At 43.4% G+C, this 14,275-nt stretch overlaps 1 protein-coding gene across 5 annotated transcripts in view; it reads left to right on the top strand.

Annotated features, from left to right (window-relative positions):
• TBC1D4 (TBC1 domain family member 4) overlaps nt 1-14,275 on the top strand; it is a 212,674-nt gene that overhangs the window by 158,986 nt on the left and 39,413 nt on the right. For 4 of the 5 annotated variants that reach the window (XM_059684834.1, XM_059684835.1, XM_059684833.1 and 1 more), the window contains 2 exons: nt 12,275-12,349; nt 13,648-13,874. In XM_059684834.1, the coding sequence (XP_059540817.1) occupies nt 12,275-12,349; nt 13,648-13,874 (302 nt within the window). Of the gene's footprint in view, nt 1-12,274; nt 12,350-13,647; nt 13,875-14,275 lie in introns of those variants that run through there. The other variant, XM_059684836.1, reaches the window with a different exon arrangement.

Below are 14,275 nucleotides of genomic sequence, written 5' to 3'. Positions count from 1 at the left end.
GGGCAGTTGGGGGCCATCAGGCTGGCAGGGGAAGGCAGTTGGGGGAGAGCAGGCCTGTAGGGGAGGGCAATAGGGTGCAACCAGGCCTGCAGGGGAGGGCAGTTAGGGGTGACTAGGCCTGCAGGGGAGGGCAGTTGTGGGCAATCGGGCCAGTGGGGGAGGGCAGTTGTGGGCGATCGGGCCAGCAGGGGAGGGCAATTGGGGGTGATTGGGCTGGCAGGGGAGCAGTTAGGCATCAATCAGGCCGGCAGGGGAGCAGTTAGGGGGTGATCAAGCTGGCAGGCAGAAGCAGTTAGGGGCAATCAGGCAGGCAGGCAGGTGAGTGGTTAGGAGCCCTGCGTGATCGGGCCTAAACTGGCAGTTGGACATCCCCCAAGGGGTTCCAGATTGGAGAGGGTGCAGGCTGGGCTGAGGGACACCCCTCCCCCTCCCCCCGTACACGAATTTTGTGCACCAGGCCTCTAGTCCTATATAATAAAAGCCTAATATGCTAAGTGTACGGTTGTTGGGTCATTTGTTCAACCAATCAAAGGGTAATATGCTAATGATATGCTAAGGCCACTCAACTGCTCGCTATGACGTGCACTGACCACCAGGGGGTAGACGCTCCTACCAGTAGGTTAGCTTGCTGCTGGGGTCTGGACGATCAGGACTGAGCAAGACAGGCCGGATATGCCCTGGAGCCCTCCTGCGGTCCCTCCCTGGCTGGCAAACCTCCTGGGTCCCTCCCTGGCCCCAATCATGCACCCGTGGGGTCCCTTGGCCTGGCCTGTGCCCTCTCACAATCCAGGACCCCTCAGGGGATTTTGGAGAGCTGGTTTCGGCCCAATCCCACTGAACACAGGAGCTGCCCTCTGGTGGTCAGTGCACTCCCACAGGGGGAGTGTTGCTCTGCTAGAAGCCTGGCTCACAGCTGGCAAGCACAGTGGCGATGGCGGGAGCCTCTCCCACCTCTGCAGCAATGCTAAGGATGTCTGACTGCCAGCTTAGATCCGCTCCCCGTGGGGAGCGGGACTAAGCCATAAGTTGGACATCCCACAAGTGCTCCCAACTGCGAGAGGGCACAGGCTGAGCTGAGGGACGCCCCGCCCCCCCCCGCTGAGTGCACTAATTTTGTGCACCAGGCCTCTAGTAAAGTTATAAAGAAATCCTTCTTTTGCTCATTTTAGGAGCTGATAGGAAATGCTGAAAATATTGAGTATAAGTGAACAGAAATTTATGTATTCCTTTTAGTAAATTTGGAGGAAGAATATAGTCTATTTAAAAATAAGCAAAGTGATTCCTATTCCCTTTCATTTTCTTCTTCCTGAACAATTCAGTCCTAATGCTGTTAGTGAGATCAACTAACAGCAGGTGTCTTGGGGTTGGAGGGCAGGGGAACCTCAGTGGCTCAGAGCAGAGTGACAGTGCCTAGTGGGTGCTGTATGTGGGGTGGCCCAAGGCAGCATGTGGGAACCAAAGTGTGGTGAGGAGGGTGTCAACTTAGGAAGTTGCAGCCTGAGTTGATGAGGCCCAGTGCAGGGTGTCAGAGCCAGAGTGGAGAAGAGAAAGCACTCATGGTGCCTGATATAAGGAGTTAGAGTCCGTGCAGGGTGGGGATGACGACCATGCCTGGGGGTGGCACTCAGCATGGGTGTTGGAACCTGAGTAGGATGGGGAGAGTGTCTGTGAGGTGGCAGTTGTGGAGACCAATTGCACAGAGGGGATATAATGTATTAAGATATAATGTATTAAGATAGTCATTTCCGGAACCAAGATGGCGGCATAGGTTAACGCCGGAGTTTGCTGCTTTGAACAACTACTTCAAAAGTGAAACCAAAAAACGGAAGGGACATCACCCAGAACCACAGGAACACTGGCTGAGTGGAAGTCCTACAACTAGGAGGAAAGAGAAACGCACACGGACACTCAGAGGAGGCGCAGTGCTGAAGTCAAATTCTGAGGTGCGGAGTGCGCGCAGAGCGGGCTGGTGGCGGAGGGCGCGGTTGGCGTTTTCAATCGGGAGGGAGTCGCAGACTCTGAGCACCAGATCCGGGCGAGTCTTTGGGGACCCAGACTCAGACGGGAGAGGCGGGACTGTCTGGCTTCGGTCAGAGCGAGTGCAGCTTTCTCTCCGAGCTTTGCAGCGGGTGCTGGGACTCAGAGAGGCAGAGCCCCTGGGGACAGGACGGAGAGCCGCCATAACTGCTCTCTCCGGCCCACCCTGTTGATCCTGTTCGACCCGCCCTGCCCAAGCCCTGCACACAGGCATTTGCCGGATAGCCTCAGGCAAAGGCTAGATTAGCACCTCCCTAGAGGACAGAAGTTCTCTCACTGCCGACACAGCTGATTCTCATAGCCACTTGGCCTGGAGGTCAAACCCTCCCTGGAATTAGCTACAACAATCAAGATTTAACTATAAGACTTTGAACAAAGACCACTAGGGGGTGCACCAAGGAAGCATAACAAAATGCGGAGACAAAGAAACAGGACAAAATTGTCAAAGGAAGATATAGAGTTCAGAACCACACTTTTAAGGTCTCTCAAGAACTGTTTAGAAGCTGCCGATAAACTTAATGAGATCTACACGAAAACTAATAAGACCCTCGATCTTATATTGGGGAACCAACTAGAAATTAAGCATACACGGACTGAAATAACGAATATTATACAGACGCCCGACAGCAGACCAGAGGAGCGCAAGAATCAAGTCAATGATTTGAAATGCGAGGAAGCAAAAAACATCCAACCGGAAAAGCAAAATGAAAAAAGAATCCAAAAATGCGAGGATAGTGTAAGGAGCCTCTGGGACAGCTTCAAGCGTACCAACATCAGAATTATAGGGGTGCCAGAAGATGAGAGAGAGCAAGATATTGAAAACCTATTTGAAGAAATAATGACAGAAAACTTCCCCCACCTGGTGAAAGAAATGGACTTACAGGTCCACGAAGCGCGGAGAACCCCAAACAAAAGGAATCCAAAGAGGACCACACCAAGACACATCATAATTAAAATGCCAAGAGCAAAAGATAAAGAGAGAATCTTAAAAACAGCAAGAGAAAGAAACTCCGTTACCTACAAGGGAATACCCATATGACTGTCAGCTGATTTCTCAACAGAAACTTTGCAGGCCAGAAGGGAGTGGCAAGAAATATTCAAAGTGATGAATACCAAGAACCTACAACCAAGATTACTTTATCCAGCAAAGCTATCATTCAGAATTGAAGGTCAGATAAAGAGCTTCTCAGATAAGGAAAAGCTAAAGGAGTTCATCACCACCAAACCAGGATTATATGAAATGCTGAAAGGTATCCTTTAAGAAGAGGAAGAGGAAGAAAAAGGTAAAGATACAAATTATGAACAATAAATATGCATCTATCAACAAGTGAATCTAAGAATCAAGTGAATAAATAATCTGATGAACAGAATGAACTGTTGATTATAATAGAATCAGGGACATAGAAAGGGAATGGACTGACTATTCTTGGGGGGGAAAGGGGTGTGGGAGATGTGGGAAGAGACTGGACAAAAATCGTGCACCTATGGATGAGGACAGTGGGTGGGGAGTGAGGGCGGAGGGTGGGGCGGGAACTGGGAGGAGGGGAGTTATGGGGGGGGAAATAAGAGGAACAAATGTAATAATCTGAACAATAAAGATTTAATTAAAAAAAAATAAATCTCCATTTCCCTAAAAAAAAAAAAAAAAAAAAGATAGTGGAATGTTGGGAGAAAGGAATTACAAATATACAAAGGGAGGAAATTATAATGAATTCTGTGTTCTTGGATTCAACTCAGAAGTAACAGCATGGAATCTTGGTTATCTATCATCTATCTATCTATCTATCTATCTATCTATGAATTATCTATCATCTATCTATATTTTTGAGGAATAGGATTTTATATATTACTAGAGGCCCGGTGCACAAAAATTTGTGCACTCTGGGGCGGGGGGGGGGGGGGCGGGTCCCTCAGCCCGGCCTGTGCCCTCTCGCAGTCTGGGACCCCTCGGGGGATGACCACCTGCTGGCTTAGGCCTTCTCCTGAGGGATTGGGCCTAAACTGGCAATCAGACATCCCTCTGGCAGCCTGGCAGCCCTTGGGGAATGTCCAGCGGGGAGCAGACCTAAGCTGCAGTCGGACATCCTTAGCGCTGCTGAGGAGGCAGGAGAGGCTCCCACTGCCACCACTGTACTGGCAGCCATCAGCCTGGTTTGTGGCTGAGCAGAGCTCCTCCATGTGGGAGTGCACTGACCACAAGGGGGCAGCTCCTGCATTGAGCGTCTGCCCCCTGATGGTCAGTGTGTGTCATAGTAACCAGTCATTCCCAGTCTTTCTGCTGTTAGGGTCAGTTTGCATATTACCCTTTTACTATATAGGATAGAGGCCTTGTGCACGGGTGGGGGCCAGCTGGTTTGCCCTAAAGGGTGTCCCGGATCAGGGTGGGGGTCCTGCTGGGGTGCCTGGCCAGCCTGGGTGAGGGGCTGATGGCTGTTTGCAGCTGGTCACACACCCTTCAGGGGGTCCCCACTGGGGTGCCTGGCCAGCCTGGGTGAGGGGCTGAGGGCTGTTTTCAGGCTGGCCACACACCCTTTAGAGTGGGGGCCCCACTGGGGTGCCTGACCAGTCTGGGTGAGGGCCTGAGGGCTGTTTTCAGGCTGGCTGGAGACTGAAGCTCCCAGCCTCTCCTTTTTTCTTTTATTCTGGGATTTATTTACCTTCTATAATTGAAACTTTGTTGCCGTCACTGGAGCTAAGAACCGGGCTCCTGCTCGCTTCGGCTCTATGGCCATGACCTGCTGAAAGCAGGTATCTGGGGTTTGTTTAGCTTCTATAATTGAAACTTTGTTGCCGTCACTGGAGCTGAGAGCTGGCTCTTGCTCGCTCCAGCTCCGTGGCCATGGCTAGCTGCAAGCAGGTATCTGGAGTTTGTTTACCTTCTATAATTGAAACTTTGTTGCTTTTGGAGCTCAGAGCTGGGCCGCGACAGGCAGAGAACCTTGGCTTCCTCCATCACTGGAGCAAGCAAGCCTCCTGCTCACTTCAGCTGCGTGGCTGCCGGCTGCCATCTTGGTTGGGTTAATTTGCATATCTCACTGATTAGCCAATGGGAGGCATAGCGAAGGTACGGTCAATTATCATGTTTGTCTATTATTAGATAGGACTAGAGGCCCGGTGCACAAAAATTTGTGCACTCGGGGGGTCCCTCAGCCCGGCCTGTGCCCTCTAGCAGTCTGGGACCCCTTGGATGATGTCCACCTGCTGGCTTATACCCGCTCCCTGGGAGATCGGCCCTAAGCTGGCAGTCAGACATCCCTCTGGCAGCCCGGGAGCCCTCGGGGGATGTCCACTTGCCAGCAGGGAGCAGGCCTAAGCTGCAGTCGGACATCCTTAGCGCTGCTGAGGAGGCGGGTGAGGCTCCCACCACCACCGCTGTGCTGGCAGCCGTTGGCCTGGCTTTTGGCTGAGCAGAGCTCCCCCTGTGGGAGCTCACTGACCACCAGGGGGGCAGCTTCTGCATTGAGCATCTGCCCCCAGTGGTCAGTGTATGTCATAGTGACCAGTCATTTCCAGTCGTTCTGCTGTTATGGTCAATTTGCATATTACCCTTTTATTATATGGGATACATATAATATATGTATTGACATGTGTGTGTAAATGTGTACATATGGTCTCTGGCTCTGTCCACTGATAGGAGCTGGGACCAGCTTTTCTACAAATAATATCAGATAATGAATTAAGTCTTGCTGGGTGACAAATACCCAGATTTGGGTTTCTAGATATCATTCTACAAGAGACAACCATGATCCTGGGAGAAATGGCTAGTTTCAGGACTGTAGGGAAAGTACAAGATAAGACCAGAGTATCTTGGTAATCTAACTAGTAAGGAAATGCTCAAAGAAAGATGCTGCTATGTCATAAAGACATAAAAACCATAAAGGGCTCCCACTGGTGACACCTGAGACAATATGAGCATCAATATGAATGATAGCAACAGATGAACCTGTTGCATAACATAGGAAACCATGAGTCTATTCTGACATGAAAAATAAATGAATACATTGAGAGTCTGAACAGGATTTAATTAATACTTACTGTTTACAAAGAGGAAAATAGTAAGTTTAAAATGGAGTAATGAAATTGAATATCATCAGCAACGGGACATCTGATACAAAGAATACTTTGGTGGTATTTCTGCTAAAGGGGCAGAACCTGAAGCTGATCATGAAGAAATATCAACAAACTCAAGTTATTCTCTACTACAGGCTTGGTGCACGGATTTGTGCACCAGTGGGGTCCCTCGGCCTTGCCTGCGGGGATTGGGCTGAAACCGGCTCTCTGACACCCCCAGATTTGGAGAGGGCGCAGGCCAGGCTGAGGGACCCCACTGGTGCACAATTGGGGCTGGGGAAAGACCATAGTAGGTTGGCCAACTGGGGAGGAACTGCAGGAGGGCTCCAGGGCATGTCCGGCCCCTCTTGCTCAGTCCCAGCAAGCTAACCTACTGGTCGGAGAGTCTGCCCCCGGTGGTCAGTGCACATCATAGCGACTGGTCAAATGGTTGAATGAATGGTCAGACACTTAGCATATTAGGCTTTTATTATATAGGATAATCCACAAAATAATCAGTAGTCTGTTACCTTCAAGAGTGATAAGGTCAAGAAAGTGCAATAGCATTAGGACATTGTAACTTCTGATATATAGTGCTCTTATTTTTTTGATTTTGCTAGAAATGAAAATACTTCTATAGGTATTTTTCTTAATGGTTGAGATTCTTCTAAGTCTATCAAAAGCAAGTATGCAGCTTTCAGTGCTATTATTTTGTCACCAGACACAGAATCTAGAATAAGAGTATCTAAGGAGATTACTCAGAAGTGGGTTCATGCAACTTTTTCTTAAAACTTTTACTACCTTATTTTCTTCAAAGTGTATTAATTAGCTATGTTCTTTCTCGTCCCTCCCTCCACCCCTCCTTTCCTTCCTTCCTTCCCACCCACCCTCCCTCCCTCCTTCTTTTTCCTCCCTCCCTCTTCTCTTTCCCCTGTCTCCCATGGTGTGTTGGTGAGAATTTTAATAGAAAATCCATTTAGATAGATGGTCAGGGGATGTGAATTCAAGACCTGGCCCTAGCAGATTTTATATTTTAATTTTTGGAAAAATTACCTTCTCTAAGCTATAGTTTCCTCATTTATGAAACAGGCATACTACTATCAGCTTACCTCACATTACTGTGAGGATGAACTGTCAGTATATTAGGAAAGTATCACATTATAGATATGAAGTGGTTCAAACAGTGGGAGCTCTGAAACGTTGCTATTTACCAAATGACAAAAGGATAGGTAGAGTTCCTCTCTTAATCCAGCTAGTACTTTGACATTCTGCACAATACCTGCACCGCTGTCTTTGAAGTGCCACTTCATAGCTTTGAATGACGGTAATGACACTTTAAGCAAGAGCACAGCCAGTCTATTTTGATCAAGGTGGATACTGTAGCTTTCATGTCACAAATGCCGCCAAGTGTCATAAATTACGTGACCAAACAAGGTCTTGCTTGCACCATGTGCAGCAGAATGGACTTACTGGGAAGGTTGGCAGCTACCCATGTTGTATCAAAGGTTACAATAGAGAAGGGGTTTTGTGTACTAAAATTTGTCTGTTGTTTTTTTTTCCTCTTTGAATAAAAAGTAGAAAATTGACACTTCAGTCTTAAAGTTTGACTCATAATTACTGTCATTTTTAAATGTAAAAATATTTTATTTAACTGACTGTAATTGTTTATGAAGTAGGATACACTTTTAAATAGCTGAGAAGCTCAGATCCCTGACAATCAAAAAGTGGGTCCAAGGGAAAAGGCTTGACACATGTATTACCAAATCACAATATAGTAAAACTGAAACAGCTGTCTGTCCAGAGGTGAAAAGACAGTCTTGTATTCTGATTGTTTGTTGTTTTTCTCAAGTTGAAGCTTACCAAAAGAGAATATATTTATTAATATACATATTTCTAAAAAAGGACTATAAATTAAAGTGTGAGTCATTGGAAAACAGCCCTCATTTCATGCTTTCTTCAGAGTAATATCCATTGTCCTTACTTGTTGAAAATGTGTGAATAATTAAAACAGTAAGTTTTCTATTCTTCTTCTTTTTTTTCTTTTTTTTTTTTAACCTGGGTTGCAGTTTCCAACTCCGGCCTCAGTTGGGGCATGGAGGCAACCAATATATGTGTTGTTGATGTTTCACGTTGATGTTTTTCTCTCTCTCTTTCTCCCCGCCATCCTCCCATCCCTTTCTCCCTCCCTTCCACTCTCTTTAAAAAGCAATGGAAAAAATATACTCGGGTGAGGATTAATAAAAAACAAAACAAAAACAAAAACAAAAAGAATTATCAGGACCAAACCAAATGTCAATAGTGCCAAGATTTAAAAACTCTGATCTCAGGCATTTGGTCAAGAACATGATAGAAATGTACTGATTGGGTGAAGTGCTTGCTTGAAGAAAAAGTTCTTTAAATTCTTCAGGGAGTATTATAATTGAGCCTGATGGACATATTCATCAGCTCTCATGTTCCTTATCCTATTACCTTTTTCTTGGAATATTAAAGGACATTAAAAACCAAAAAATAATAATGATAATAGAAGAAAAGCAACGTATTCAATTAGATGAAGAATAAAGAAACCCTTTGTAAGTATGATGGAAATAATTAGTGCTTAGATGAAAGTTTACAGCACTAAACGTCCATGTTAGAAAGAAGAAAGGTACAAATTTAATAATCTAAGTTTAAACCTTAAAAAGCTGGAAAAGCCATACAGTGAAATACAGATAAAAAGAGATGAAGTACTGATATATGCTACAAGATGGATGGACCCCCAACACCTCAGTAAGTTTTTTTTTTTTGTACACACATATACATGCACACACAATACATGGATAAAATACCTCTGTGAGTAAAATGTGTGACTTAAGTTGCTATTATAATAATGAAAATGGTTCAATACCCATCTTACTACTTTTACTATTGTGAGCAAATAACCTCTTTAAGATAACCAGGCAGGTTGGCATGTAAGCAGCAGCTAAAAAATTGCAGAAAGTGACCTGGTCTTTATAATATTTACCTCTTGGCCACACACAATTACCCAGTCATTTATCATCCGCAAATAGAGTTTATTATTGGAAGTGTGACATGTTATAGTATAGAATTGAAGAACTGAAATAACCTTGATCAGATTCTAGGCATTTGCGTTATTACATGTAACCAATGAAGGCTAGTTTTGTTTGTAATTCTACTTTTCACAAAGCTCTATCTTCAGGGAGGAGTATTGAGTAAGAGCTCAAGAGCTTCACTTTTAAATTGTGCTTCCTGGGTTCAAATCGATGCTTTGTCCTTTAACTAGCGATGTAAGCTTTGGCATCATAATCATGTCAGAGCTTCAGTCTCTTCATCTGTGAAATTGAGCTAAAAACTACACCTCCCTCACATAATTTTTGTGAGGGATAAATGAGATAATGCAGTGTAAAATGCTTAATATAGTACATAGCACACGATAAGCATGCATCTCTTAATTTTATTGCTTATGTAATTGTTAGAGAACCATGAGTATTATAACACTATAAGTAATATACATAGATAAGAGTAAATATTGCTTCTATGAAACAAGATAGGATACCATAAATATAAAATAGTCAATTGAGAACAAGAAAGAACTCATAAAACTTTCTGATAATAGACATAAAAAGAAAAAGTCAAAGTCTAGGAAGCTAGAGTTAAAAAAAATCTTCAAGAAAGTAAAGCAAAATGGCAAAGAGATGGAAAATAGGAGAACAGGGTAAAAAGTCAAAAGATTAGTCTGAAGATCCAATAGCCAAATGGTAGGAGTTTCAGAAAGGGAAAGTGCATGCAGAAATTTTCAAAGAAATCATTTCAGAAATTTCCCAGAGCTAATGGGCATGTTTCCGGACTTAATGGGCTCAGAATGTGTACAATAGAATGACTGAATAAAGCCATGCCAAGGCCCATGGTTGTGAAACTTCAGAACGCCCAAGGGTAAACTTAGAATCAGTTCCAGAGAGAGAGAGCAGGCCATACAAAGGCTCCGTCACAATGGCATTAGTCTTCGGTGCCAGAAGGCACTTGAGCAATGCTTGCCTTGTGAAGGAACGTTTGTAACCAAAATTATATATCCAGCCAAACTGTTAATGAAATATAAGCGTAGAATAATGACATTTACAGACATGTAAGTTAAAAAAACTATTTCCCAGTCTCCCTTTTTCAGAAGCACTTGGACTAGGTGCTCTACCAAAATGCAGAAGGAAACTGAGAAAGAGGAAGACCTGGGATCATGGAAACAGAAATTCCAACATAGGGCAGCATTAAAAGATAGCTCTAGGTTCATAGTGAAGGAAAATACTGGGCAGATCTGTTTAGCAAGCCTACATTGCAGCCAGTCCAGACTGGGTCAGGAGACAGAGGCCTTCATAATGGGTAACTCAAATGAAAAGAAAAAAATGTAATTGATAGATTTTGGGTTGTTTGACCCTACTGAGATCTGTTGGCGACTTCTGTAATACATCAGTGATCGCTAACTCTTTGAAAAACAGATTGCACAAGTTATAAGTTGTAGTAAGAGTCAAATATATAGCTCAACTGCAAACACTATTTACAAAGTCATAATAATCTAATCCAGTGGTTCTCAACCTGTGGGTCGCGAACAATGAAAATACATCCTGCATATCAGATATTTACATTACGATTCATAAGAGTAGCAAAATTACAGTTATGAAGTAGCAATGAAATTAATTTTATGGTTGGGGGTCACCACAACATGAGGAACTGTGTTAAAGGGTTGCGGCATTAGGAATGTTGAGAACCACTGAATCACACATTATTGTTTTAACTGAAACCTGTGATATAACTATTAAGAGAAGAGGGAAAGAGAGAGTGTGTGTAGGAGTGGGTAATGAAGTAAGAATACTAAAGTCTCATCTTCCGAAGGAGGAAGTGAATAAATAGTGCCTAAGGGGGAAAGCTTAGGAACAGTAATATAAGCTGAATACCAGAAGCAAGTATTTGAATGCACTTTCAAGTATTTGCTTTTGGAGAATGGGATTCAGTGTGTGAGAGAGGGGGGCGGGATGGTGACTGTCACTTCTCGTTTTGAGCTTGGTAGCACCATTTGGCTTTTGAAATTTTGTGCAGATATTAATTTGATGAAAAATTCAAATGAAATTTAACACTCTTCCCTCCAAAAGTTAAACCCAGGAAAGTATGGCCACAAAATATTAAAATTATAAACTGCTGTACAAATATCATGTGTTTTTTATTTTGCAGAGTTTGTATCACATGGTTTGTATTTCTAGTTATTCTTTTTAGAGCTTTTCCATGGGTTTGGAGTTACATGGAATGCCTCAGTCTATGGTGTGTCTCTTAAGACCTTCTGTATGATGTGGTGCCCAGCCTGCCCTTCCATCCTCTTTCCTTCAAAAGTTGGCTTCAGTTTCTTCCTGTATGGAGTGAGGGAAATACAGGGTGGGACAAAAGTAGGTTTACAGTTGTTCGTATGGGAAGTAATACAATAATTAATAAGTAATAATACAAGAATAAACTCTTTCCCATACTCACAACTGTAAACCTACTTTTGCCCCACCTTGTAAGATGATCTCTTAGGTTCCTCTTTCTTAGACCATCTCTGAGATCTACACCAAAAGTAGGTGAAAAGAAAAATAAGACCCAATATTCACCAATATTGAAGCGGACTGTTATTTAGTCTTTTTAGAGAGTAATCCTTTATTGAAGTTGTTTTGGATTATGGAGTAATGAATGAAGCTCAAATCCATACATTTTAGGATGCAGTTTTCTCTTCTTAACCTGTGTCTGTTATAATCCTGCAATGTGAATTACGATGTTTGCTACTTGGTCGTAGGAAGGTTGTCTGTATTAAACCATGTGGTGGTTAGGTGTGCTATGCCTTCCAGTTTGTATTTATCTACATGACACACAAAGTTAATGGGACTCTCTCACACTGATTGTGGGGATGAAAAATGTTTAACCTTGTAACCAAAATGACTCCAAAAAGCTTGGTCTGATATCTAGTCATCTAAAGGCTGAGTTAATAATACTGGAAATAGATGGTGAATAGTTCTATTTACTGTGCTGCAATGGCTCTTAATACTGCCAAGAAAATTGAGTGAACCACAAAAGGGATCAATTTAATGCTAACGTAAAGAGCCAACTGCTTTTTATAGTAGTTTTAAAGTAAAAATTCAGACCATCTGAATGCTTTAACTTTATTCTCCTCACTTAGGGAGCTAACAGAATGAGAGGGCGGCTTGGAAGTATGGACAGCTTTGAACGGGCAAACAGTCTTGCTTCAGAGAAGGTAGGCAAGCAGACAACCCCCCCCCCCCCTATTTTTTTTTTTACCACTAATTGGGACTTGGCAAAACCAACACTGATATGGTAATTTGTGTGCTTAGTTATTTTCTTCCGAGTCATTTATGATTTAAGAAAATATATTTGAGGCTTTATTGTTTTAAATAAGAAGATTCTGGATATGAGCATGTTGCTCTTTACTCAGCTGAAGCTTTCTCATGTGAGACAGAACATACCCCTTGGAGACTAACTCTGCTCCATCAGGCCGCTTACTATTCGGAGCTAGTATGAGGACAGTATGTGAGCAACCATTGCCCCAAAGCCATAGAAAAATGAGCCATGGAATTACTGCCCTTGTGCAGTGCTCTTGTTATCTTTTGTTTTCTCTCCATGTTACCCCCCTCCATTTTTATCCATTTTAACTGCAACATTATGCTCTTTATCTCATAGACAATTCTCAGTAGGGTTGGTTTCCTGTTTCCTGTATCATGCAACATGGAACCTGAGGCATATGCAACCTATTTATTAATGAAAAAATATTAAAATATTTTTTTATTAAACTTTCTGTTGATAAAATTGAGGACTTGGTTCAGCTGTGAGTCTTTTAGCCCTAACTCATGTTTATTAAGCTAAGCATTTCTACAGCAGTGATTGTTCTGGAGAGTATAAACAGCATACCTGTCTAAATTGAAAGATTTATGAAGTCTACACATGCAATATGAGATGCATTCCAGCATAACTCACTTCTCATTCATTTCCTGTTTTTCATGTCTTTTAAAAAATGTACTATCAGGGGACATGTAGTTGGATAGAAACATTCATGGTGAAGGAAGACACTTAACAGGCTCTATTTTATTTCCCTGAGGGCTCTGCCACCAGACTTGGACACTTAAATGTTGTGATATTGTTTTGAGAGTACAGGAAGCATGCAACTGACATGTCACGGAAATCAGTAGATACGTAAATGTAGACTCCACCCTTTTTTTTTGTCATGATCTCTTTTCATCTTTCTGGCAACAATGAGAAATGCTACAGCATTTTACCACAAAGCGTTAGGGAAAAGAATACCTTTTCTTATCATCCCTTTCGCTTTCTGGCCTATCTTTACTGGTGCTGCTATCAGAAGAAATGGGTTGTGGTGATACTGATTAGCCTTCAGCATGGATCAAATGAAAAAAAAACCCCCACCAGCTTTGTATTGACTCAGGAGGAAGAAGAGGTGCCCTGTCCTTTCTGAGCTCTGTGTGGACAGGTCTGCCATGATCTCTGGGGGAAAGAAAGACCTCACTTCTGCTTGCTTCGCAGGACTACTCACCCGGAGACTCTCCGCCAGGGACGCCCCCAGCCTCCCCACAGGCCTCAGGTTGGCAGACGTTCCCTGAAGAGGATTCTGACTCCCCACAGTTTCGAAGACGGGCACACACGTTCAGCCACCCGCCTTCAATCACCAAGAGAAAGCTGAATTTGCAGGATGGGAGGGCTCATGGGATGCGCTCCCCTCTCCTGAGGCAGAGCTCCAGCGAACAGTGCAGGTGAGTCCAGACCTTTCTCTGCAGTGGGAAGTAAAGTTCTCCGCCCAACCTGTTTTGATCACGGTGGAGTCAAGATTTGTTGTGACTTCGTGCTGTAGCCTACCTGTAGTTTTTAGAAAGATCGTCAAAATTAATTGAATGATAAAGACCTTAGTTACTAGGTGAAACAAGGCAAGATTGAAGGCATACCCAGAGAGCTGAGTTAAAGCATTTTGGATGGAAACTTTTTTTTTTTCCAGAAAAACAGAGGAAGCAAGATATTACACATGTGGTTTCGCCTGAATAACCTGCTGACAGGACATGTTATCAGTGTCTTCTTGATCACTTAATGAAACAAAGTCAGCAAATTCATAAAATAACAGAGCAGCAGAACTCTCTTGGGGGCCTACAGTAAAATACAA

Source organism: Myotis daubentonii, chromosome 2 (genome assembly GCF_963259705.1).
Source record: "Myotis daubentonii chromosome 2, mMyoDau2.1, whole genome shotgun sequence".
NCBI lineage: Eukaryota > Metazoa > Chordata > Mammalia > Chiroptera > Vespertilionidae > Myotis > Myotis daubentonii.
This window is presented reverse-complemented; position numbering and strand designations above follow the sequence as displayed.